This window comes from Hyperoodon ampullatus (assembly GCF_949752795.1).
Source record: "Hyperoodon ampullatus genome assembly, chromosome: 17".
Lineage (NCBI taxonomy): Eukaryota > Metazoa > Chordata > Mammalia > Artiodactyla > Ziphiidae > Hyperoodon > Hyperoodon ampullatus.
The window spans coordinates 4,139,651-4,163,052 of record NC_136930.1 but is presented as its reverse complement, the minus strand read 5'-3'; the positions used below and the strand labels follow the sequence as shown (position 1 = coordinate 4,163,052).

Here is a 23,402-nt window from a genome sequence, read left to right as displayed (position 1 = left end):
GGACTTCATTTCCCTCTTCTGTAAAATGGGTTGTTGTAAGGATTCACTGGGCCTTGATGCAGAGTACTTAGAATAATTTTTATTACATAATAAAAGTTCAACAAATGTTAGCTATCATCATTACAGAGCATCTTTCTAAGTACTTAGAATAATTTTTATTACATAATAAAAGTTCAGCAAATGTTAGCTATCATCATTACAGAGCATCTTTCTCCAATAATTTGGAAAGCACTAAAATGCATCACTTGTTTCTTGGTCACTATTAAGTTCAACTTCACACACCTACTATGTTCAAGGTTCCTAGTATTTTCAAGGTTATCTAGGCTCTATATATTTCTAGGCTATCAAAGTTTTGATTCTTTTTGCTAGCAAGAAATGCATTTTGCCACCCAGTATATACATACAGGTATATACTATTTCATCAAAAGTGTATATACTCTCTTCTTGCGATCTGCTCTATTTTCTATTCTACTCTCTCTTATTTAAAAAGAAAAATGCTGGCTATAGCTGACTAAAGTGATTGCATAACTCAAAGAGTGAGGGCAACCAGCATTTGAAACTCACAGGTGCAGGTTAGCACGGGCACACCTCTAGTAGGAGGTGTGGTGCGGGGAAGGGCACAGGTCGTGGAGTGAGACGCACGTGAGCTTGCGTCCTGGCCGTACCCACTGCGTGACCTCGAGTAAGTTACACGGGCTTTTCTTACTTGGGTTTCCTCATCAGTGCAGGGATTCTGTGAGGACCAAATGAGATAGTTATTATGGGTCCAATACAGTGCCCCGGCAAGTGCATGCTCAATAGATGTTCATTCTTGTTTCTATGGGACAAAAGTGAAAGCACTATTCATGGAGAAAGTAACTTTTAAACAAGGCTTTGAAGAGTGAGTGGGAAAGAAATTGAGTAACTATTTCACACCATTTTGTTTAAAAATTAAATAGACAGTTTTGCAGGAAAAGAGAAATGATCAAAGCTGGTTCAAGAAGGAGAGAGAAACAGAACAGACCAGTAATCATGAAATAAGTCGGAACAGTGGCCAAAGTCTGTATCCCCCTCCCTTCACAAAGGGCCGGGAGCCCACAAGTTATACTAAACTTTTAAGGAACAGGTAATGCCCATCTGTGTTTGAGAGTGTAGGAAAAAATGTGGAGCTACACAGTTTATTTTGCAAAGCTAGCAGAACTTTGCTATCGAAACTAAGGAGAACACAAAAAGGAGATTTGCAGGTCAGTCTCATAGAATGTAGTTTTATAAAATTCAATAGTTATGATAAAAAAAAATCTTAGGAAGTGAAGACTAAAAGGTACTACTTCAGTAAAGGGAATGTACCAGAAATCTTCAACAAAGATGATCCACATTGGAGAGGTGGAGAATTATTAAAGTGAGTCCCATACGTAGGGACCAGGACAAGGAGGCTCTCACCACTACTATTTAACATTGTCCTGGAGCTCCTAGAAATAAGTATAGAGATGAGAAAAGAAGAGATGCCTGAAAGAACCAAGTGAATCCACTTATCAGTACTAATAAGATTAGTTAGCAAGGGAAATGGGCATATGATAAACACAAAATTAGTAACTACTCATATACCACCAATAATCATTTTTAAAATGGAAAGGAAAAATGCTACTTGAGACTAAATGTAACAAAAAAACACTTAAAAACTTCATGGAGAAACTGTATACTTTACAAATGGAATTCGAAAAAGGTGAAATGGATGGAGAGTCTCAGCGTAGTAGAGATGTTGCTCTACAGCCCACACTCCCAGTTCCTTTACCAATTCGGTAGACTTCTAACACTTTTTCATCAACGTCTAAAATTCAAATAAAAGGGCAAACAAGAATAACCAAGACAAATTTGAAAAAACAAAAGAGGAAGTTTTCCCCCGCCATATCCAAACCATTAACATTTATAATGATTAAAATTACGGCGTTGGTACAGGGAAAGGATCATCACAAACAGATCAAACAGATTAAAAAGTCAGAAATGTGAATTTAATAAATGATAAAAGATCAGCAGGAAAAGATGTATGAAAATATTTGATGATCTCCAAGTACGGAAGGTCTTAAAGAAGATGCAAAAAAACAAAAACTGTTCAAAAAAGAGCTAAAAGACACATCAGAAGACAGGGCAGATCACCCCAAGTCCTTTACAGCACAGCTTAGAAACTAATAAATGAGTGAGAAAAGAAATGCAGCTGAAAAGTGGTCTAAGCATGTGGTCTAAAAATGGTCTGAATATAAATGCCAATAATTATAACAGATTCATAAGCCCACTAGTAATTAGGAAAGTGCACATTAAAACTGCGCTGAGAGCATTTTTACTCAAAGGCTTGGCAAGTAATTAAAGTTTGTTGACATTAAAGGATGAGAATGTGGAGACGGGAACTCTCACCCAGTGCATGTGAGAAAGTAGTGTAGCCCGTCAGGAGGAGGATTTGGTAGTGTCTGTTATCATTTAAAATGGGCGTACCATATGATCAACAGTTGCCCGTCTTAGCATCCAGTCTAGTGATAAATTCACACATTCAGTACACAAGGATGCATATAAATGAAGGTTCATTGCAACCAATATTTGAAAAATTGGAAACAATCCAGTTGTCCCTAAATAGGAAAATGGCTAGATGAACTGTGATAGGAATTCATTATGGAATACTTTACAGCCATTAAAAAAATCATTAAAAAAATCACTGCATGTGTATATCAAGTAGATGTCCAAGATATGTCGTTGAATGGAAAAACTGAGATTCATTACTGTAGTCCTAATAGGAAACTACCTATGTTAAAACAGGCGCCCACCTCAGTACTGAATAAAATGCAGGGTGTATTCAGGACCAGAAGATGAATCATTCATGGGTGAGAAGTATGCGGAAGGATGAACCTGGAAAAGTAGACAAATTAGGCTTTAAAGGCTCTTGAATGCTATGCTCAGGAGTTGGACTTTATTTTGTAGGTAGTTTGCCTCTGTGTGCTTTCCTGAGGAAGACTCAAAAGGATGCTATTGTTATTTTACCATAGTGTGTAGGTGTACAGCCTTAAAAATGGATTATTGGTGACACATTTAGAAAGGATCTATCTCTTAGGAGAAGATCATCCTTATCTGGATTCATGATGCTGGTGTCTAAAGCCAGTAGGCAGTAACTCATTTACATAATAAATAATTGCTATGGAGGTGAGGCTACCTGAGCTCCCTGTGACCTTCAGATCCTCTCCCTGTGGGCGAAGCTACAGGGGAAGCCAAAGAATCTGGCGAGTGCTTAGGCTCAGGGGATAGAGCAGGGGAGGTAAAGAAATGCGCATCTCTTGGCGTCAAATAAGAGAACCACAGTCGTCACAGAGTAGGGCTGTTTTCATTGAAGGGGCCCAGACCACTCGAGATGTGCATAAAATGTGCACACGGAGACTCCCCGTCCCTGGACAGCGGATGGACGGACGGTGGCGATAGCTGCGTTCCTGATTGCGTTCTCTGAGCTGCTGTTGCCCATCAGACCCCCAGGACTGGGGTTCTGTAGGCAGGAGAGGACGGGGCCACACTTCAAAACCAACACTGGGAAGAGGGAGTGATAGATTTAAGAGTTTTTGGAGGTAAAACGCACAGAAGCTGGTGACCGGGGGAATACAGAGTCTGAGGGAGGGGCAGGTAACGTGCCCCAGGTTTTCTGCTTTTGCTCGACAGGGAAACATGGGACAGGAAGTGCTCCTTTAGAGGCGGTCACGTGAGCAGCACAGAGGAGGGAGGCGCCCTGAGTCCACGTGACACTGAAAGACTCTGACATCACTTGATCGGTAATTGGGACCTAAAAGGCCTTGACATTGACCAGAGTGATTATCTGCTGGTGCTTTTATAGCGAGGGGCGGTATGACCACATCCACGCCGAGTGACACAGTTGAATATTGGGGCTTAATGTTTAGTGGCACGATGGTAAACTCTAGTTTTTGTCAATAGTAAATTGATTCACTGAATTTTTCTACTTTCAATCAGGTGATCTGGTATTAAGTAACAATTATTTCTCAATTCTTTTTTAAAAAAAAAAAGTATTCTGGAAAACAAGAGAGAACCTCAGGAATATTCTGTATAGAATCCCTGAAAGTAGTGTTCTTTATTTCTTGGAAAATTTATCTGATGGGACAATCGATCCTTTGGATAACGTCAGACAACTTCAGTGACTGTTCTAAGTAAATTGAATTATTTGAATTAGAATTCGGTAATTGGGAAGAAATGTTAAAAGTATAGACACATACAGAATCTTGAAATATCATTAAATTTAGTTTTTAAAAACATTCTCTTGAGCCCATTTGAAATATTACCAAGTAGTTTATTCCTTCAGTAGTAGAGGAGGGGGGAGTGGAACTTTGTCCCTGCTCGCGTCAGATACCTTTGGCAAGTACCGGTTCTTAGAAGCAGTGGAAGGCTTTCCTGCGCTTCTCCCTGGGCCGGGTTTTGCTTTTACAAGAGAAGCTTCCGGGAAGCGAGGGGGATTTTGTTCTCTGAATCTTTAGCAGGGTCTCCCTGGTTTTCTCGTGCACACGCGCTGAGGCCTGTGTGAGGCTGGGGGGTGGGTGCAGACTCCTGTTTGTCTCTGGGTTCCCGGGGATCCAACACCTAGCGCTCGCCCACATTCGGTCTTGAAGTGTTTGTTAACATCTTGGTTGTTTTCTTCTCTCCCACTTTTGTGGCACCTGCCGTCCCTCCCACCCGGCTGAGAGAGCGACCTCAGCTTTCTAACGTGCTGCTTCTTCTCCTTCTTAGGGTGGGAGTGAGGTTCTCTTACGGCTGCAGAGTGGATTTTAGTTTTCTCCTTCTCTGTATTTGTGGCTGTTAACCTTCTCCAAAAGTGAGAAACCCAGGCTGACATTATCCTTAATATGTGAACTGATTTGATCAGTCCCCCTGGGTGTAATGTCTCCCATCACTGCCACCGTCCCCTGCCACTCAGGGACACCACCCTGCTCCACTCGGGCTCTGACCCCCATCCTCATGCCACGTGGCTCCCTTCCTTTGCCCGCCCGGGCCCCAGCACCCTTTCTAGGCTCTTCTCCTGTGTGGGGGCTCTCGTGACCGTTTGGGCCTTGACTCGCCACCCCGGACCACCCTGTACGGATGCCCTCCTCGCCCTGCCTGGGTTCCAGCACCCACCGCAGGCCACCCTCCACCCAGGCACCTACTGCACGCTGGCCCACCGAACTGCTGTAGGACCGATATATTCAGGGAGGGAGGGAAGGGGAAGGTGGATGGAAACAGGGAGGCTTGCGCTCCCGAAAGAAAGACTGAGTGTCTGAGTTAGTAACTGTCCTTTAGTATAAATAAACTAATATTAAATACATTTTAAGTATCTGTATTTTGTCTTTCTAACAGGTTATGAAGTTCATGGGATGGAAAAAATACCAGAAGAAGGACCAGCACTGATCATTTTTTATCATGGAGCTATTCCCATCGATTTTTACTACTTCATGGCTAAAATTTTTATCCATAAAGGCAGAACTTGCCGAGTAGTAGCTGATCACTTTGTTTTTAAAATTCCAGGTAAACTTTCACTGTAGCTGGTGATATAAAAATGTTTAATTAACATGATCAAATTATGTGACAGTCTGTATGTCTTTGAGTTTAGTATCTGTTTTAGGTAATATATCTAAATATAAAAACATTATGGCCAAAAATGTTATCTAATTTATTTCTCTATTAACAGGTAGTCATTATTTTTTGAAGTTAAATCCTAAAAGAAATTGTAACTTTTGCCAAACAATTTATTTATATTTTGGTATAGAAGGTAGTTGATTTTTCATGGTGAATTTTTCCATGAGATATTGATCTGGGAGTTTAATTTTATAGTAATTAGTGTTTGATTACTGTCAGTTTGATAGCAAATCAAAGTTAAAAAAAATTAGCCAGGATATATTTTGTCTTTATATAATCATATAGTATTGCCCCAGAAATCCTAACCTAAAGAGCCTATTATGTCTCTTATCATACTTGACTTGCTTGGTAGAATTATAACTCTTAAGATTGAGAACTACAATTTTTTTATATTCATATTCATAAAGACTTCGTAAACTGGAAGATTAATAAACTGAATCGTTTCAAACATGATAAGAGTTTTTAAAAAATCATTCTAAAGTAAACTCATTAATATTAAATCTTATTTTCTTCTGTCAGGAAGTCACCAGAAACAAGCCAAGAAAGTTTATAGTATGTTCTCTGGAATTGTAAAAGCAAAAGCCAACCATCAACCAGATAAACACCAGACAGTGAATGAAATAACAGTTTTCTTAGTGCCTTTCATAGACATGGTTAATGTTTCCAGCATCCTTGTGTCACTAAAAAGCCATTTGTACTTTGTGTATAAACTAAATTGGCTATAAAAGGTATTTCTTTAGACAGTAATTTGATCACTTTGTAGTAAGCTTGGAAACTAGAGGAAAGAAAAACAGCATCATATGGTCTTACCCCCCAACATATATCCAGTTATCATTTTGATTTTTTTGCTTCATTTTTAAAAAAATTTATTTATTTATTTATTTTTGGCTGTGTTGGGTCTTCGTTTCTGTGTGAGGGCTTTCTCTAGTTGTGGCAAGTGGGGACCACTCTTCATCGCGGTGCGCGGGCCTCTCACTATCCCGACCTCTCTTGTTGCGGAGCACAGGCTCCAGACGCACAGGCTCAGTAGTTGTGACGCAGGGGCCTAGTTGCTCCGTGGCATGTGGGATCCTCCCAGACCAGGGCTCGAACCCGTGTCCCCTGCATTGGCAGACAGATTCTCAACCACTGCACCACCAGGGAAGCCCTATTTTGCTTCATTTTTAATTTGCACATCTTCACGTTATGCAAACTGTTTTGTTCTTTTTAAAAAAATTTAATGTAGCGTTAACATTTTCCCATGTTTTATAAATAACATTTTAAATATATGACTAAAATATTTACTTAACTAGTTTTCTCTTATGGAACATTAGGTTGCTTCCATTTTTTTCTTTTTATAAATAATAAACGTGAATATTTTTATGTAACATTTGACTTCAAAATTTCCCCCTTTATGATCTTGTAATTTATTAAACCTCCCCTGTTTATTCATTTATCATGAGAATACATCTAGTGAAATCAGTGAACTTTAACATAGTATAGGATGAGAATTATTTCTTCTCAATAATATTGATAATCTTGCTTCAGATCCTTAAACCTATGAGAAGTTTTGTTATTCTGCACAGTTTTCACTATCCATCCCCATATTTCCCAGTCTCAAGCGATAATGTATACAAACATCAGTCCTCCAAATTTCCAGTTTAGAATTTGGTTAAAATATTTAATTACTGATAGGATTATTTCTTTCATCCATAAATAGTTGTAATTTGAAAAACTGTATAATATTAAGACTGGAATTAATTGTTCCTGAGCCAACCACTCACTTTATTAAAAACTCTTAGTGATATTGCTATTATTGCTATTATTGTTGATTTAAAAAAATTTTTATTGTGGAATTAGCAGTATGTAACTTTTATTTCAATAGATTTAACTGTGGCTTGCCAATTTTGGTAGGGCTAGACTAGTCAGACTCACATTCTCTTGAGTGATTCTCTTTCTTATAGGGTTAATGGAAGATTAGATGTGTGATTGCTGATGGGATGTCCTTTCTGATTGCTCTAATAAATACTGTAGACAGTGTTTGGCCATGAGATGCAGTGGAAGGAGCTTTGGACTAGACATACCTCTGCCCTGCCCTTTGCTAGGTGTGTGACTTGGAGCAAGCTTCTTAACTCTCTGAATCAACTTTTCTCATCTGTAAAATGGGGATAAGAATCCCTATTTTCCCAGGTGTTTTTTTTTTTTTTTTTGGCCGCCACACAGCACAGCATGTGGGATCTTAGTTCCCCGACAAGGGATCGAACCTGTGCCCCCTGCAGTGGAAGCATGGAGTCTTAACCACTGGACCACCAGGGAAGTCCCATGAGTTTTAATTAAGAATTTGAATATGTAGCCAGAGTAGTAGGTGATCACTGAGGAAGTAATCAACAAGACATAGCTATTAATTTACCAGCAATATTAATCTTATGTTAACCTTAAGAGTTGTTGGTTTAAAAAAACGTAAAAAAAAGAATTTACTGATTTAAGTATAGATAGTACATTTTGTAGGTTGTGAAGATTTTTGCTCTTGAAGAATTGGACAAGAAGTACTTAAGATATATCTTCATGCTAATGTTTCTTACAGGGTTTAGTTTATTACTTGATGTATTTTGTGCTATACATGGACCAAGAGAAAAATGTGTTGAAATTCTGCGGAGTGGTCACTTGTTAGCTATCTCACCAGGTGGTGTTCGAGAAGCCCTGATTAGCGATGAGACCTACAACATCGTGTGGGGTAATCGTAAAGGCTTCGCTCAGGTTGCAATTGATGCAAAAGTGGTGAGTTGTATAAAACTGATTATTAAAGGAAAGCTGTATCTACTTTAAAATAAATGCGTAAATAGCTCAAGAGTATATCAGAATTCAGATACTGTCATTGCACTACTTTAAAAATCAGTGTCTGTAACTCTAAGATAACAATAGAGAAATATTCCTTGTCCATGGGAAGCCATCTTTATAAAAAAATTCAATCTGGAAATTTGCAAATATCTAGCGAAGCTTTGTTTTATGCTTCAAAATCCAGCTTATTTTAATCAGATTTATGAAATTTTTTGTATTCCTTCAGTTATACTTTTTTTCATAAGTACAATCAATCTAACTCTGTATTTTAATCCTTTGGTTCAACTGAGTTGGCATGTTTCAGTGATAGCTCTTGGTTGGTTTCATTATAATTCTTTTATCTGTGACCAATTTATATAACAATAGAGCTCAAATAATATATGGTTTCTACTATTTTTCATCAGCAAATGTGATCAGCTCTCTAACAGTATGAATAAAGATGAGAAAGAGATATTGGTGTAATTTAGATCTTTTTAAAAGAACGCATTTGTCAATAAAATTAAGTGTTCCTCTGGGATTCACTGTAATTATTCTACTTAGTAAACTGGAAAATCTGAATGCCATCTTGTTCTTTTCTTTTGCCTTGGAAAGTATATCTAAGCTTTTTGGTCTCTGTATTGTACTTTATCCTATGAAACATTTATTACTTATGGAATGTTTCTTCTTTGTTTTCTGTTTGTTTTCATTATAGATTGTCTATTAGAAAAAGAAATCATAGCACTTGACAAGGTGGTTTTCTTTTTTCCAGGCCAATTAGTTAGAGACTGCTGCTAATACTTTCACATTTCTGTTTTTTGTGTGTGTGTTTCCACTGTTGTCATATAGACACCAGTCTGCACCCTTAGCTTGCCTGTTCGTCTTGCAGATACAGACTTTTGATTAAAAAGGAAAGGATTATGGATGACTCCTTCTAACCCAAAAGCAACATTTGAAGAAGAATGGACATTTTCCCTTTATTTTTTAATTGCAGAGTTACAATAAAACAAAATACATTGAGCTCTATTCGCTACGTATTTGTATATGTAATTCCTAGAAATAAGTTATTGCTATAGTGCTTTAACAATGTGATCTTGGTATAAGTTAATGTACTTGGCCAAGTGTTTAATAATGGACAACATAAAAATTTAAACACTACTGTCCTATAGTAGATTATAGACTCCCTTAGGACAAAGCCACTTTTTATATTCTGAGTTCCTAGTACAATGACTAGCACTTAGTAGGCTCTCTGTATTTGTTGAATTGATTTTTTAAACACTACAAGAAAGGAGTCTTTTGAATTTAAGTCTATGTTAATACTATTAATGACACAGAAAATTAATTTATAGCCCATTTTATTTTCCAAAAAGTCTTATGTACTAAGGTAGAAAACAAAACCTTAGACTTTATGAATAATGTAGAATATAAGACAATATATGCACAGTTGTTCAGAAATTAAGGTTAATCAGCATAAATGTACATTAAAGCAATAATAACAGCTAAAAACTTAAAGATAGTTCAATTTTCAGGTTTGTATTTTGAGAGAATTATTTCTTCCAAGGTTTAAGATAAAAGTGAGAAAAATAGATTTGGAATCACACAGATTGATCATGGAATTCTAATTCCTCATCCTTAAGTTACAGTTTTAAGGACCATTGCCTGGAAGAAGTCTTGAAAGAAAAAAATTATATAGAGAAAGAAGCCCTTTTATCAATCCCTGAGTTTCTAGATAATTAATTAAGATAACCTAGATAGGGCTTCCCTGGTAGTGCAGTGGTTAAGAATCCACCTGCCAATGCAGGGGACACGGGTTCTAGCCCTGGTCCGGGAAGATCCCACATGCCACAGAACAACTAAACCTGTGCGCCACAACTACTGAGCCTGTGCTCTAGAGCCCGTGAGCCATAACTGCTGGGCCCACGTGCCACAACTACTGAAGCCCATGTGCCTAGAGCCCGTGCTCCACAAGAGAAGCCACACAATCAGAAGCCCATGCACCGCAACGAAGAGTAGCCCCCGCTCGCTGCAACTAGAGAAAACCCGTGCACAGCAACAAAAACCCAACACAGCCAAAAAAAAAAAAAAAAAAAAAAAACCCGATAACGTAGATAATTTAAGGTTTTTTGTACAAAACTTGAGAAAATTTAATAAACAGCCTTTTACAAGTTAATAAACAAAAATCTTTAACGTTGCTGATTTACAAAATAGCACTGTATCACTGATAAATCTTGTACCACCCTAACCTTTCTTAGCACTTTTAAAGGCTTTATGTTGGTACCCCTGTACAGTAAGTAGGTGACATATGTAATTATTCCCATGTTACAGATGAGGAAACTCAGGCACACAGAGATGAAGGGATGGAGGGACCCTGTCACACAGCAAGTCAGAAGCAGAGCTTACAGTTCAGGACCGCAGGCAGCGGGTACACTTCACAGTGAGTCCGCCGACCCCAAGATTAGAGGGCCTTGCAGATCCGCGAGGGAAGCCTTTCAGTCACATGTGGATACAGTTGTAAATGGCACCAGCAGCTTATTTGAAAAAGCCCTTCTTAGGTCTCACAGAATTATCATAAACTTTGAATAAAAAGTTATGACTTTTGTTACAAGACTAACCACATTTAAATTGAAACAAAGGAATGGAAATTCAAGTGAAAACAATCTATGTCATCAACGGAAATTCACAAAATATTGGCAGAAAATATTTAAGGCTCGTCTGCAAGTTACAGGCTTTTTGATATAATCTAAATCACTCTTATTTTGTGAATTCCTGAGAATTCTGACTTTGCTAAGAATTTTTAGGTAATTTCGTAGCTAAATAATTTGGGAAAAAAATGAGCCCATTTACTCTAATTGGAAAACAAATAACAGATGTAAAAGAAAATAGCATTCGTTTCAATAAAATTGTTTATATGTATTATCTCAATCTATAAAAACCTTGAGATGGGATAATTATTATTATTGTCATTTCATACATGAAGAAACAGGTTTAGTGACCTGTCCAATGGTTCCCACTTAAATTTTTGTGGCAAAGTTAAGACTCCAAGGCCACGCTCTATTCCCCAAGAATAGTTTTAACAAACCAAACATTCTCTACCTCTTCACACACGTGTACATACACGTACAGAGATACATGTATACACGTAAGCAATTTGATTCTAAGTTACTTATGCAACTACCTTGTTATACAAAGTGTGCACAAACAAAGGAACGAACTACAGTATGAAGTTGTAATAAGGTAATGCTTGCAGCTGTAAGGCTGAAAGCTTGAATGTAAATTTAGAAACCAGGGTATAGCCTGGAATACTGAGTTTGTAGGGTAAGCTTTCTCCTGTTTAGTATCTTCTAGAAATGCCCAGCTTCTGGAGAGTTAGCCATTTAAAGGATGATATATATACCTGAAGAGTCTTTATAAAGTGCATCCTTCAATACTAACTTCGGGTTTCATGCCAGTCAGTAGACGAAAATCTAGCAGCACTGATCAGAGAAGGCAAAGTGGTGTATATATGAGCTGAAAGCTTTCTGTTCCTTCTTGGGATTCTCAAGTTCTCAACTCTAAAGGCATTGTACAAGTATTTAAAACAGTAGGATTCCAACCATCACTTTATTCTACAAAACTAGTGGTGGTTTTAGGAAAATCATAATCTGAATTTTTTTACAAAAGAGTCAGTCTACTTTGTCTTAGTTGTTAGCTTTGTGAATTAACTCCATCAGATTTTAAATTATTCATTGGACTGCTTCTTCTTTACCCGGCTTTTCTGGTTTTAAAATTGTTGCTGCCTGTTTCCTACCCTTTGTATTCAGAGAATACAAGCTAATTCCTTAGAAGCATTTTCTCTCTGTCCTGTTGATTCATTCCTTCTTTAGTTCACCTGTCACACTGTCTTTTAGTACCTGCTTTATTCCAGGCACTGTTCTAGGTGTTTCCAGCAGTGAACGAAACCAAGTCTCTGCTATGGGGGGTCTTCCTTCTAGTGAGGGGAGAGAGATAATAAATAAATGATCAGTTAGGTGATTGAAAGGGAGTAAGTTTTATGAAGAAAGCTGTGCCTGTAGTCTCTTTCCTTTAGTCCACCAGATTTTACTGCTTTCCAAAGCTGAAAAGGAATGGCTTTTTAAATGTCAGCTTATTTAAACGTTTCAAACCCTGCTCACCCAGGCAGGTAATTCTGTATTAACAAATGCTGATAGTAGACTGTAAGTAATGTGATCCTCGCCCCCCACTTCCAGTTTTATCTATTCTAAAACATCATTTAATTCAGTATATTTGGTGTACCTTTTAAAGTGTTTTATTCAATTTTTTATCTACTTCAGTTTCGCCGTGGCGTAACTTCCTTACATGACCCTTTGCTCCTTTATCCATTGTTTCATGACATTTAGATAAGGTCTCCATTTAAAAAAAATCATATTTAATCAATAATATTCATGGAAAAATAAAAACCATGAACTTTTGAGCAGATATCCTCCAAAATAATGATAGAAAGAGTTCTTTTATGTATATGTTTTTCCTTTTTTCTTTTTTTTGGTGTTGAGTATTATACTTACTTTTCATTGATGTTGAACATTATTAGATTTAATAAGCTCACAAAAAAAATGGTGTTTCACTAATTCCATGACAGCATCTTGCTAAAACTTGTCATTTGAACATATGTAAGTTTCTCCATAGAGAGAATTTCTGTCTTGAAACTTTTTCTTCAGTAGCCCACTGAAACCAATTTAATTATCACGTTCATTTTACTTAATGAAATTAATGATCACTTTAATCTTAATTTTGAGTTTCAAGAGTTCATGTGGAATGATAGGAAAGTTGGTAAATGAAATATTATGTATTACCACTAGAAGGTAGTGTTTTCAATTTATATTTTTCTACAAATGATCATGTTAATTTTAGTCTGATAAATCACACTGGTGATAACAGTATACCTTTATTTTTAAAATGCTTTGGTTTTGTAACTTAAACAGGCCCTCAAAAGTTTGCATTAGAGACATCAAATGGATTAATGTATTTACTTTTTAATTCAAATTCTCTCTTTAGCCCATTATTCCTATGTTTACACAAAATATTCGAGAAGGATTTAGATCCCTTGGCGGAACAAGTAAGTTCTGATTCATATGGTTTTTCTAATTGTAATGTAATATTTAGAATGTAGTATTTTAAATATTTTGGCTTTTGAACACTACAGGAAAACTTTTTGAATTATTACTTTAGAAAATGCATATACTATTTAGATGTTTTTCTCTTTAAAATCTAAATGATAACTGGTTCTAAGTAATGGTGGTTCTAGATGTTAGATTTTTGTTAAGAGTCTCATGTATATACTGAAGCTTATTTATCATGGGCTTTTTAAAATTACAGAGTGAATTTTCTAATTTACTGTGTTAAACCATGTTGTTGAGGTTTAAAACAAATGTACTTATTTGTAAATAAAGACTATCTTCCTAACTCATTCCTGAAGAAGTGACAGCTTTAAAAATGGATGGCAATAAAAAAATTTGGGGGAGGGCAGAATTTGAAAGTCTATTTATCTTGAAAAAAGTATATATATATGTTTGTATAAATCTCTTTTAAATTAAAAAAAATTAATTTCTATTGGAGTATAGTTGATTTTACAATGTTGTGTTAGTTTCAGGTGTACAGCAAAGTGAATCAGTTATACATATACACATAGCCACTCTTTTTTAGATTCTTTTCCTATATAGGTCATTACAGAGTGTTGAATAGAGTTCCCTGTGCTATACAGTAGGTTCTTAGACAAGAAAATATTGAATTAAGATTAACAACCTAAGGAGATATCATTTGCTTTAATTTATTTCGGTTACCTCTTGTTTTTTTTTGAACCATGATAGATTTACATCGAAAAGTTCTTTTTGCCTACCTTTAATTTATTGATAGCAAAGTAAGTTTTGAACCTAGCTATAAGAGTGATAACAATTCAGTGTGCTTTCTCTTTGCAAAGTCTCTTTTTTGTTTGTTTGTTTTATAGTTTGATTTGTACCCTATGGTTTATATATTATATTTGATTGATTATGTTTTATCCCTAGTGCTATATTGTTAGTGTTCCTGTCCACATACAAATCCCATCCTGAAAACCTTAAACTTCTGTTGTTCCTTTTATGTCTGTGTTGGTATATTGTTGATATTCCATTATGGTTTTTTTAGTTCTTTTTCTTCAAATTTGGAATGGAAAGGCAGATTGATGTGATGTTCAACTTTTGTTGTGTAATTAATCCTTCTAATTTTCTCTCAGATCATTTCTTTAGAATTTAAGTTGCATACCAGAAATTATTCCTAATTTTGTTTCTTTAATTGTAAAGTGGTTTTAAAATTCTTTTTGATTGCTGTTTTTACTTTAAAAGTTGAATATCTCAAAAGTTGGTGTGTAGTGGTATATTTTTTTGAGTATTACTTTGGGGCTTATGGTATATTCTGTGTTTCCATATATAAAGTGTTTTAAACTTTCAGTACAATTCTTAATTATGTATTCCATGTTGCTTGTCATTTTTTGGATTCTTTTGTTAAAACTTAGTCTTAGTCCATCAGTTTATGTTACATTACTACCACTTTTATTCTTGCTAAATTTCATGGTTGGTCATTAGCATTAATAATTCTTTTTCCTAGTTTACAGTAATGTTTTTAGTCTTTACTTAGTTTATTGGTGCATTTTAGTCTCATGTTTACTTGAATTTATTTTATGCTTTCATTTTTTCTTTTGTTTGTGTAAGTCACGTATTTGTGAGTCTCTAGACTTTTTAGCTTCTAGCTTTTTGTTGCAATCTTTATGCTGTGTTTTGCCATAATAGTAATTAGTTTGCCTTTTAAAATTCTTATATTTTTAAAAGCTCATCTTTCCCCCTAATTAATAGACCTTATTTTTTTGAGCATTTTTAGGTTTACAGAAAAATTGAGCAGAAGGCATAGAGAGTACCCACAAACCTCACCACTCCCCAGTTTCTTCTGTTATTCACATCTTACATTAGTGTGGTACATTTGCTACGATCAATGAAAAGCTCATCTTTTAAAAAATATTGTATTAATTGCCAGGAGGTGATCCTGTTTGCCTACATCCTCTAAGTCTTACATAATTAACTTGAAAGTTTACAGTTATATGCTCAGAATATTTAACCAATTAAAATGATTTTGTTTTCTTTAAAACAGGGTTATTTAGGTGGCTGTATGAGAAGTTCCGCTATCCGTTTGCTCCAATGTATGGAGGTTTTCCAGTGAAGTTACGCACCTATTTAGGTGACCCCATTCCGTACGATCCAAAGATCACAGCAGAAGAACTAGCTGAAAAGGTAAATTATTCTTTCTTTCTTAGTTTTAGGACACATTTGTACTTTCAGGTTTTATTTTAAAAGTTAATTAATTCTACAAGCATGTTCTGGATCAGTGGTGATTTTTCCCCCAGGGGACATCTGGCAACGTCTGGAGACATTTTTATTGTCACCACGGACGAGACTCGGGAGGAGGTCGTGCTGTTGGAGTCCAGTGGGCAGAGGCCGGGGATGCTCGTAAACATTCTATAGTGCACAGGACACCCGCCCCGCCCCCAACAAGGAACCGTTCTTTCTAAAATGCCAATTGTGTTGAGGTTAAAATTCTTGGCCCCGTTAATTAAAAGGTTTCGTTAAGTGATATTCAGAAGAAGAAAGCTTTGACCTCCATGAAAAGAAATTGCTTTTGTCTGGTAGAAATACCTTGGGAGGAAAATGGAATCGTGTTTAAGGGTGTGGGTTGTGAAGTCGGATTGTTCTAGTGCCACTGTGTGTTTGCTCGGGCAGGGGAGCAGGGGGGAGAATGGAGCCCACTCACAGAGCTACCCCTGGGGGTCACACGCGATGGAGGATATCCATGATTGAGAGCAGTGTCTGCCATCTAGTAAGTGTTCCATGACTGCTGGCTACTGCTGTTATTCTAGGAACTTATGGCCCAGTGTGGCAGGTCAATAACTGAATCGATGCTTTTAAGGTGATGCGTTAGCACAATGGTGTGCTTGTGGCACGATTTCTCAACCTGGGCACTACTGGTATTTTGTTGTGCAGTTGTTCTGTGCACTGTAGGTGTTTACTCACTAGATGCTGGTAGCATCTCATCGCTATCCCTCACTCACTGTGACAATAAAAAAAACCTCTAGACGTTGCCATTATCCCCTGGGAGACAAAATCTCCCCTGGTTGAGAACTGCTGTTTTAGGGTATTATGGAAACACAAACGAAAGACATCTACATTAAACCAGGGATGCCTCCTTGAAGGAAGTGATGCTTGAATTCAGTTTTGAAAGGCGAAAAGGGATTCGCTGGATGAAGAGTAGGGAGGTAGAGGAAACAGCGTATGAAAGGATGGCAGCACGAACTGGCGTAAAGTCTTCAGGGAGTTGAGGGTGGTCTGGGGTAGCTAAAGGGATAGAGAGTATAGACAATGAGGCTGGAAACATAGGAGTATCTGGACCACGAAGGCACATCCTTGATTTTGTTTCTTGAAAGCCGGGGGTAGCTACTGAAAGCAGATGACTGATGTAATAGGTTTGCTTTTAGAAAGATCACTAGAAGCAGTAGGGAGGCTGAGTTTGAGTGAGACCAGGAGAAGCTCAAAAGGGAAGGAGACTGCTTTGTGAGGGAAAAAATAGGAAACATTTCCTAGAATTGAGGTCATTTGTGGTAGGTCTTGAAAGACGGACGGGACTTGGACATGCGGACTTGGGGCAGGAGGGAAGAGTTCCAAAAAAGAAACGGTGGTAGGAAAGTCGACTGCACACACCAACAGTGTAGAGCAGCCTGATGGGACTAGGCCAGTGAGGTTGGGAAGGGTGCCTAATAAATTCGCCTTCAGGAATTTCGCAAAGCACGTGAACATCGTGAAGGTTCTAAGAAGCCCCGCAATAAAGAGGTCTATTTAACTTTGTTTCAAAGAGCATTGCCCAGTCTCATCTGACCAAAACCAGCTCCTGGTTTTTCCTGGAATAGCAGCTAATAACAGCTCTGGAATAAACTGGGGGAATCACTAGTTGAGTGGGTAGGGAGCATTTGGTTGAGATGAAACTGGAAAAGGAAGTGGGAGCTCTATTTTTCGGCCCGTGAATATCAGACTAGGGATTTTGTTTACTAAGAACAGTTCCATTCGGAGAGGCCATTGGAAGTAGCCATTCACCCCCAGTAACACTGGCCAAGGCAGGCACACAGCCACACTGGGCGTTCACGGGGCAGGACTGTATCCTTTCCACAGGGATGGCCCAGAGGAGGCAGAGCGGACGAGCAACTGTAATACCCAGGGCTGAGCAAGGTCTGGCACTTAGGAAAGGATGCCCAGCTGAGGCAGCTATAACGCCACATCAGATGAGACTGTTCAAATCGAGTAGCTGGTATGTAGGAAACTTGACAAAGGTAGCATTAATGATATATTATGTACCTTGTCTGTGAGCTTCATTCTGAGAAAACGTACCTCCTGCTAGGTATTCTACTAACTGGTTAAGTGAGTTGACTCAGAGCGTGTAGCAATCCTTTTCCTGAAAGGAAACCCCTCCCACACTGGTTTCCCGGTCCGGGCAGGCTCTGCGCACAGCACTTCTCCCATCCCCAGGTGACGCCTCACGGTGGTGACTTCAGGTGACGCCAGGGCTCAGCCCTCACCCTGTCATGTTGCTTCTGCCCACACACTTTATTGTTGCTGTACCACATCTCTGCAGCTCCCTGACAAATGCATTCTCCTTTAGCACAGAGCTGAACTCTGTTTTGTTCTTTAAAAAGGTTTTTCCCACCTAACTATTAGGATTTAATTGGGTCAGAGCGAGTTAGGAATACTTTTTTACAAATACCGTCCATTTTTATGGTTAAGCTACAAGGTAATGGAGAGAGAGAGGAAGAGAAACTGGCCTGGAAGTTTAGGGATCTGAGTCCTAACCCCAACTCTCCCACCAGGCAGCAGAGTCCGATTGGGTAAATGGTATGTTCCTCCCTGAGTCTCAGTGTCCTCAACTGTAGAATGGGAAGATTAAAATAGATATCTCAGAGGTTTCATCCAGGTCTGAAATTAAATGAATCCTGTTCCCTTATTTTTCTCAGTTAAGGAGAATATATTCCTGGTCATTAAATTCCCGGGACTTGATTTTTCATATGAGTGAGAAATATATTCGTGGCACTGGTAGAGTTAGATATTTTAGATGTTAAAATATATATTTATATATTTACCAGTTCAAACTAGTAAAAAGAGGAGGCCTTCCTGAATCATTGAAATACCTCAGTTATTGTCTCCAGTTACTTTCAGTATTTAAAGTAACGGAAGTTGTCTACGAAAGCATAGTTTAGTAAAATTTCTTGAGGGCATTTCCTTAAATATATAGTTGCCATATCCATATTTCTGATGGTAAGTTGTCACTGCTGAACTAAAGTAAACTTGCAATAAAGAATACTTGAAATTTTCCTTTTGTGGATACATTGCATGAATTTCCAATCTCCATTGTTTACAATGTAAGCATAAACGGTAGCATAATGATCCCTGGATTATCGCAATTTCAAAATTACTAACATCTAAATTAATGTAGAAATGAAACCTCATTTAAGAAATGGGAGCTAGACTGTTCAGGCATTTGATTGTGGAGAAGATTCATTTTGTAGACACTATCTAAATCTAAATGAAAATACACTGTACTCATGCTGAAGAGGGCACTTGGGATACTGCCTTAAAGTTCTCTCAGTCTTAAAGAAATCTGTTCTGTTTCCATCTGTCTCTTTGCCTCGCTCTCTGCATTCTGCATACACACATCCACATATACGTTAAGTACAGATTTATTTATATGTACAGGTATGTATAATATACATGTCCTATGAAGGTGGAAGGAAGGTGGGGAGAAGTGGGTAGATTTGAGTGGTACTGGGAGTGAGCTAACGGATGCCACCAATGGATTCTTATTCTCAATGAATGAGAAGCAGGATTTGTTAAGGATGGTTCCCAGGTTTTGGTTACTGGGCTGGATTCATGGCCATTTGCTGAAATAGGGCGTGAACTCAGGAAAGGACAAAGGATGGGATGGGGGGAAAGAGTGCTAGTTCAGTCTAAATTAAGCATGTTGAGTTTGAGGTGCCTTTAAAATATTCAAGGGAAGTCATATTGAACATTCCTACCCAAGGCTGGGCGGCTGGAGATACAAATCTGGGAGTCGTCAGCAAATGGATGGTAATTAACACTGTGGAAAGCTTACTGAGCCTTGGAGGACTAAGTCAGTGCTTGATTTGGGGAGTGTAAATCTGCAAAAGGTGGTTGAAAGGGAGCATCCTGAAAACCTAGCTTTTCCTCCAGGAGTGTGAGTTCCAGAAGCAGGATCCATGGTGACTAAGAGGTCATGTCAGATGAAAAGAATATCCGTGGGATTTAGTGACAAAAGGGGGTCACTAGTGATCTTTGCGAGAACTGTATTTTCTTAATGTGCAGACCTCGTATTTCTCCACCCAAAAGTTCTTCCTTGATACATCAATTCATACTAAACAAAGTCTCTACTTTTTCACTTGGTATTTAACTCCCTTCGTGATTTAATTGAAACCTACCTGTAAAGCCTTATACTGCCCAGCAAATGAATGCATATCCGAAATGCCAGCTCTCCGTCGCTTAACTGTTTTCTTGTGGTCTTTTCTCTCTTGCTCCTTTCTTCACTGCTGTTGAAATCTTACAGGCCGGGGGAGACCCAGACCAAACAGTACCCCGTTCACGCAAACTTCCCTGGTCACCGGCCACCGGTGAACTTCAGATGTGTTCTTTTCACATCTCAGATGATATAGCTCACAAATGAGCTTACATTCTAACTACTTTGTCCTTGATTATGCTTATTATGAGCTCCTTGAGATTAGAGACTTGTTTCACTAACGTTATAGCTTCCAAAGCATCTAGTATTTTCTGAGTGAATGAATAAAATTTTAAAAATATACGGCACAGAACACAACGTGTGTGTCTGTCGCTGTGCTAAGTGCCTGAAGACATGGCTTCAGTTTCATGTAATCCTTATCGTTAAGTGTATGAAATTGTTCTCATCTCACAGATGTGAAAACTTGTGCATTAGAGAGGCATATTTTTAAAATACATCTTTGGGCTAGGGTTTCTTAATTATATTTAAAAATAAATGAAGGTCCAAGATTTGTAAAAAGAAGGCTTAATAAAGGTTAGCATCTGAAAAGAAGTGTGTACGGGTGTGCCTGCCTGCACTATGTGCACGCAGAAAAAAATTTTTTAGAGAGCCACAAACTGATTTAAAGTAAAAATTGTTATTGTAAATCAAGTATACTTCAATAAAATAAATTAAAAACAAGTAAAAATTGTTGAAATTTGTCATGAATTTAATGGGAACAATTAGTTTTAGAAGATTTCTTGATATATCCTAATTGACTTTTCCATTGCTATGACTTAATTTAAATTCCTATTAAATTATCTAGAAATTGGGGTAAAGGACTAAAGCATATCTGCTTGTTCGTAGTTTTCCTCACTTTTTCCTGTCACATTGCCTGATGTGATTGGTGTGTATGGTCACGAAAGACAAATACATAAAAGTTTACTAATGGGTGAATAGGAGTGAAAACTTCCATTTACCTACCGGAAAATTTCCTACTACATTTTTCTTCTGATTTTTTTCCCTTCAGTTCTTTTTAGTGTTTATTATGTGCAAGGCATTGCTGTGCTCAGTGCTGGAGGAATGCTAAGATGTATTTTAAGGAGCTTACAACCTGGTGTAGAAAGTTACCATGCAGACAGTATCTGTAATTCAGGTTTAATAAAGTAAGTATAAGAAATATGCTATGCACAGGGAAGAGCCACTGCATCAATGAAAGTTCAAGAACCTTCTGTACTAAACACAATTTGCAACGTTCTGTTATTCTTTTTGTATGTTTAAAATGCTGAAAGGGTTTTGAAGTTAAATAAACAGTATTACATTTAAAAAAAAAAAAGAAATAGGCTATGGGCGTGCTGAGAAGGAAATCATTTATTCAGAGTAGCGACGGGTGCTAAGTTAGGGAAGACTTCTTATAAGTAATAGTATATTAAAATCCTTACTAACTAAATATCTACATTGAGAACTAAAAGAATAACGGCTTTTCTTTTGTTTCCTTGATAGACGAAGGATGCGGTTCAAGCTTTGATTGATAAGCACCAAAGAATACCCGGAAACATTATGAGTGCTTTGCTAGAACGTTTTCATAACAAACAAAAGATCAACTAGAAGACTCTTTAATACATTTATATTAATATGTTTATGTCTGTAAGACGGTCTTCAAAATTTTGTGGGTTCTATAATTAGTATTTTTTAAAAACTCATGTTAATAAGTATCTTTCACTAAACTTGTTTAACATTGTATTGTCAATTTTGTTTCTGCAATCTGTTGTGTCACATTTAAACAATAACTCGTTACATGCCTAATTATTCAGAAAAGGATCATGGTTCTTTGTATAATTTCCTAATAATGTATCATAAACATAGATTCTTAAAGTTAAGTTTATTAATAACAGCAATGGAGGTTAAAGAAACATTCCTAAATAATGCATCTAGTTTCTGTATCCCTTGCCCCGAGCTAGTTCTGCAAGGTGGCATAGCCTAGGGTTCAGTACAGACACTTCAGTTAGGAACAAACATGCTCTTTCCTCTGGCCCTCATTCCTTCCATGACCTTGGGCAAATCACACAATGTTTTTATGCCTCAACAATTCAATTTTTAAAAACATGTTAATACTTTGGTAAGGAACATTGTTTTAAATTCTTTATATTCGCTGTGATTGATAACTGTAGAACGAAATTGTAACTGAATTAATTAAACAATAGCAACATCTTTTAGAAGTTTATATATATATTTTGTCCATAGGATGTTTAAATGATTCCTTCAGGTATGATGTCAAGTTGCCAAGGACAATGAAAATGATGTACTGTTTTTCAAATTGAGTAAAAAAGAAATTAGGGGAAGTAAAATTTCTAATTATTGTTATTATTCTTTCTAGTATTATATATATATATATATATATATATATATATATATATATATATATATATATATATATATATATAATTTTTTTTTTTTTTGCCGTACACGGGCCTCTCACTGCTGTGGCCTCTCCCGTTGTGGAGCACAGGCTCCGGACGCGCAGGCCCAGCCGCCATGGCTCACGCGCAGCATGTGGGATCTTCCCGGACCGGGGCACAAACCTGTGTCCCCTGCATTGGCAGGCTGACTCTCAACCACTGCGCCACCAGGGAAGCCCCCTCTAGTATTATATTTTTAATGAGACTCTGTAGACAAGCCGTACAGGGTGTGCTGTGCATTGTCAGCCCTATGATATGGCATTTAATAGAGTCAGGATAGAAATCACGGTTGTGCCCTGCATCTCATATGTTAGAAGCTGATTCTAGGCTGATGAAAGCACAGAGAGAAAGCTCTGCTTTTGCTCAACATCATGGCTTATTCAGCTTGACTTTGCAACCAGTCAGATGGTTTATTGTTTCAATAAAAATATACTTGAATAATGAATTTATGTGAACATAAGTCTTTCTGAAAAATTAATGGCTTTCGATTTGTTGTCTCCTTGAAATCTGAATTTAAAAGTATTTAAAGACAATAGTACCAGAAATCAAATGCAGTATGTCCCTCTCCCTTTTTAAGATATTAAATTACTTGGATTTTTGTATAAATTTTTGTATAACAAGTATGTATGTATGATACGTGTAATGTATATAAAATTAAGCAGCATAAAAATAAAAGTAAAGCTGAACTGAAGTTCATATTCTTGTGAGATTACATATGTGACATTTTCTTATTTTAAACTGATTTTTTTGTTTTATTATTTATGTATTTCTCATGTACAATCATATTCATCAATCTCAGCCACAATGAATAAACCTGACTTTCCAATGTAATAAATATATTTTAATTCCCATTTCAATGAAAAGAGTCAACTAATGATATTTTGCAGCTTTTTTTCCCCTCTCTAGCAGTGAGCAGTGTTTGTTTAAAATTGATAA

The 23,402-nt window shown here is 37.2% G+C and overlaps 1 protein-coding gene across 1 annotated transcript in view; it reads left to right on the top strand.

Annotated features, from left to right (window-relative positions):
• TMEM68 (transmembrane protein 68) overlaps positions 1 to 21,615 on the top strand; it is a gene marked incomplete at both ends in the record, with an annotated part of 24,135 nt that extends 2,520 nt beyond the window's left edge. The window contains 5 exons of the mRNA XM_079722469.1: positions 5,350 to 5,517; positions 8,192 to 8,385; positions 13,453 to 13,513; positions 15,574 to 15,713; positions 21,511 to 21,615. Coding sequence (XP_079578595.1) covers positions 5,350 to 5,517; positions 8,192 to 8,385; positions 13,453 to 13,513; positions 15,574 to 15,713; positions 21,511 to 21,615 — 668 coding nt within the window. The remainder of the gene's footprint in view (positions 1 to 5,349; positions 5,518 to 8,191; positions 8,386 to 13,452; positions 13,514 to 15,573; positions 15,714 to 21,510) is intronic.
• Between the last annotated feature and the right edge of the window lie 1,787 nt (positions 21,616 to 23,402).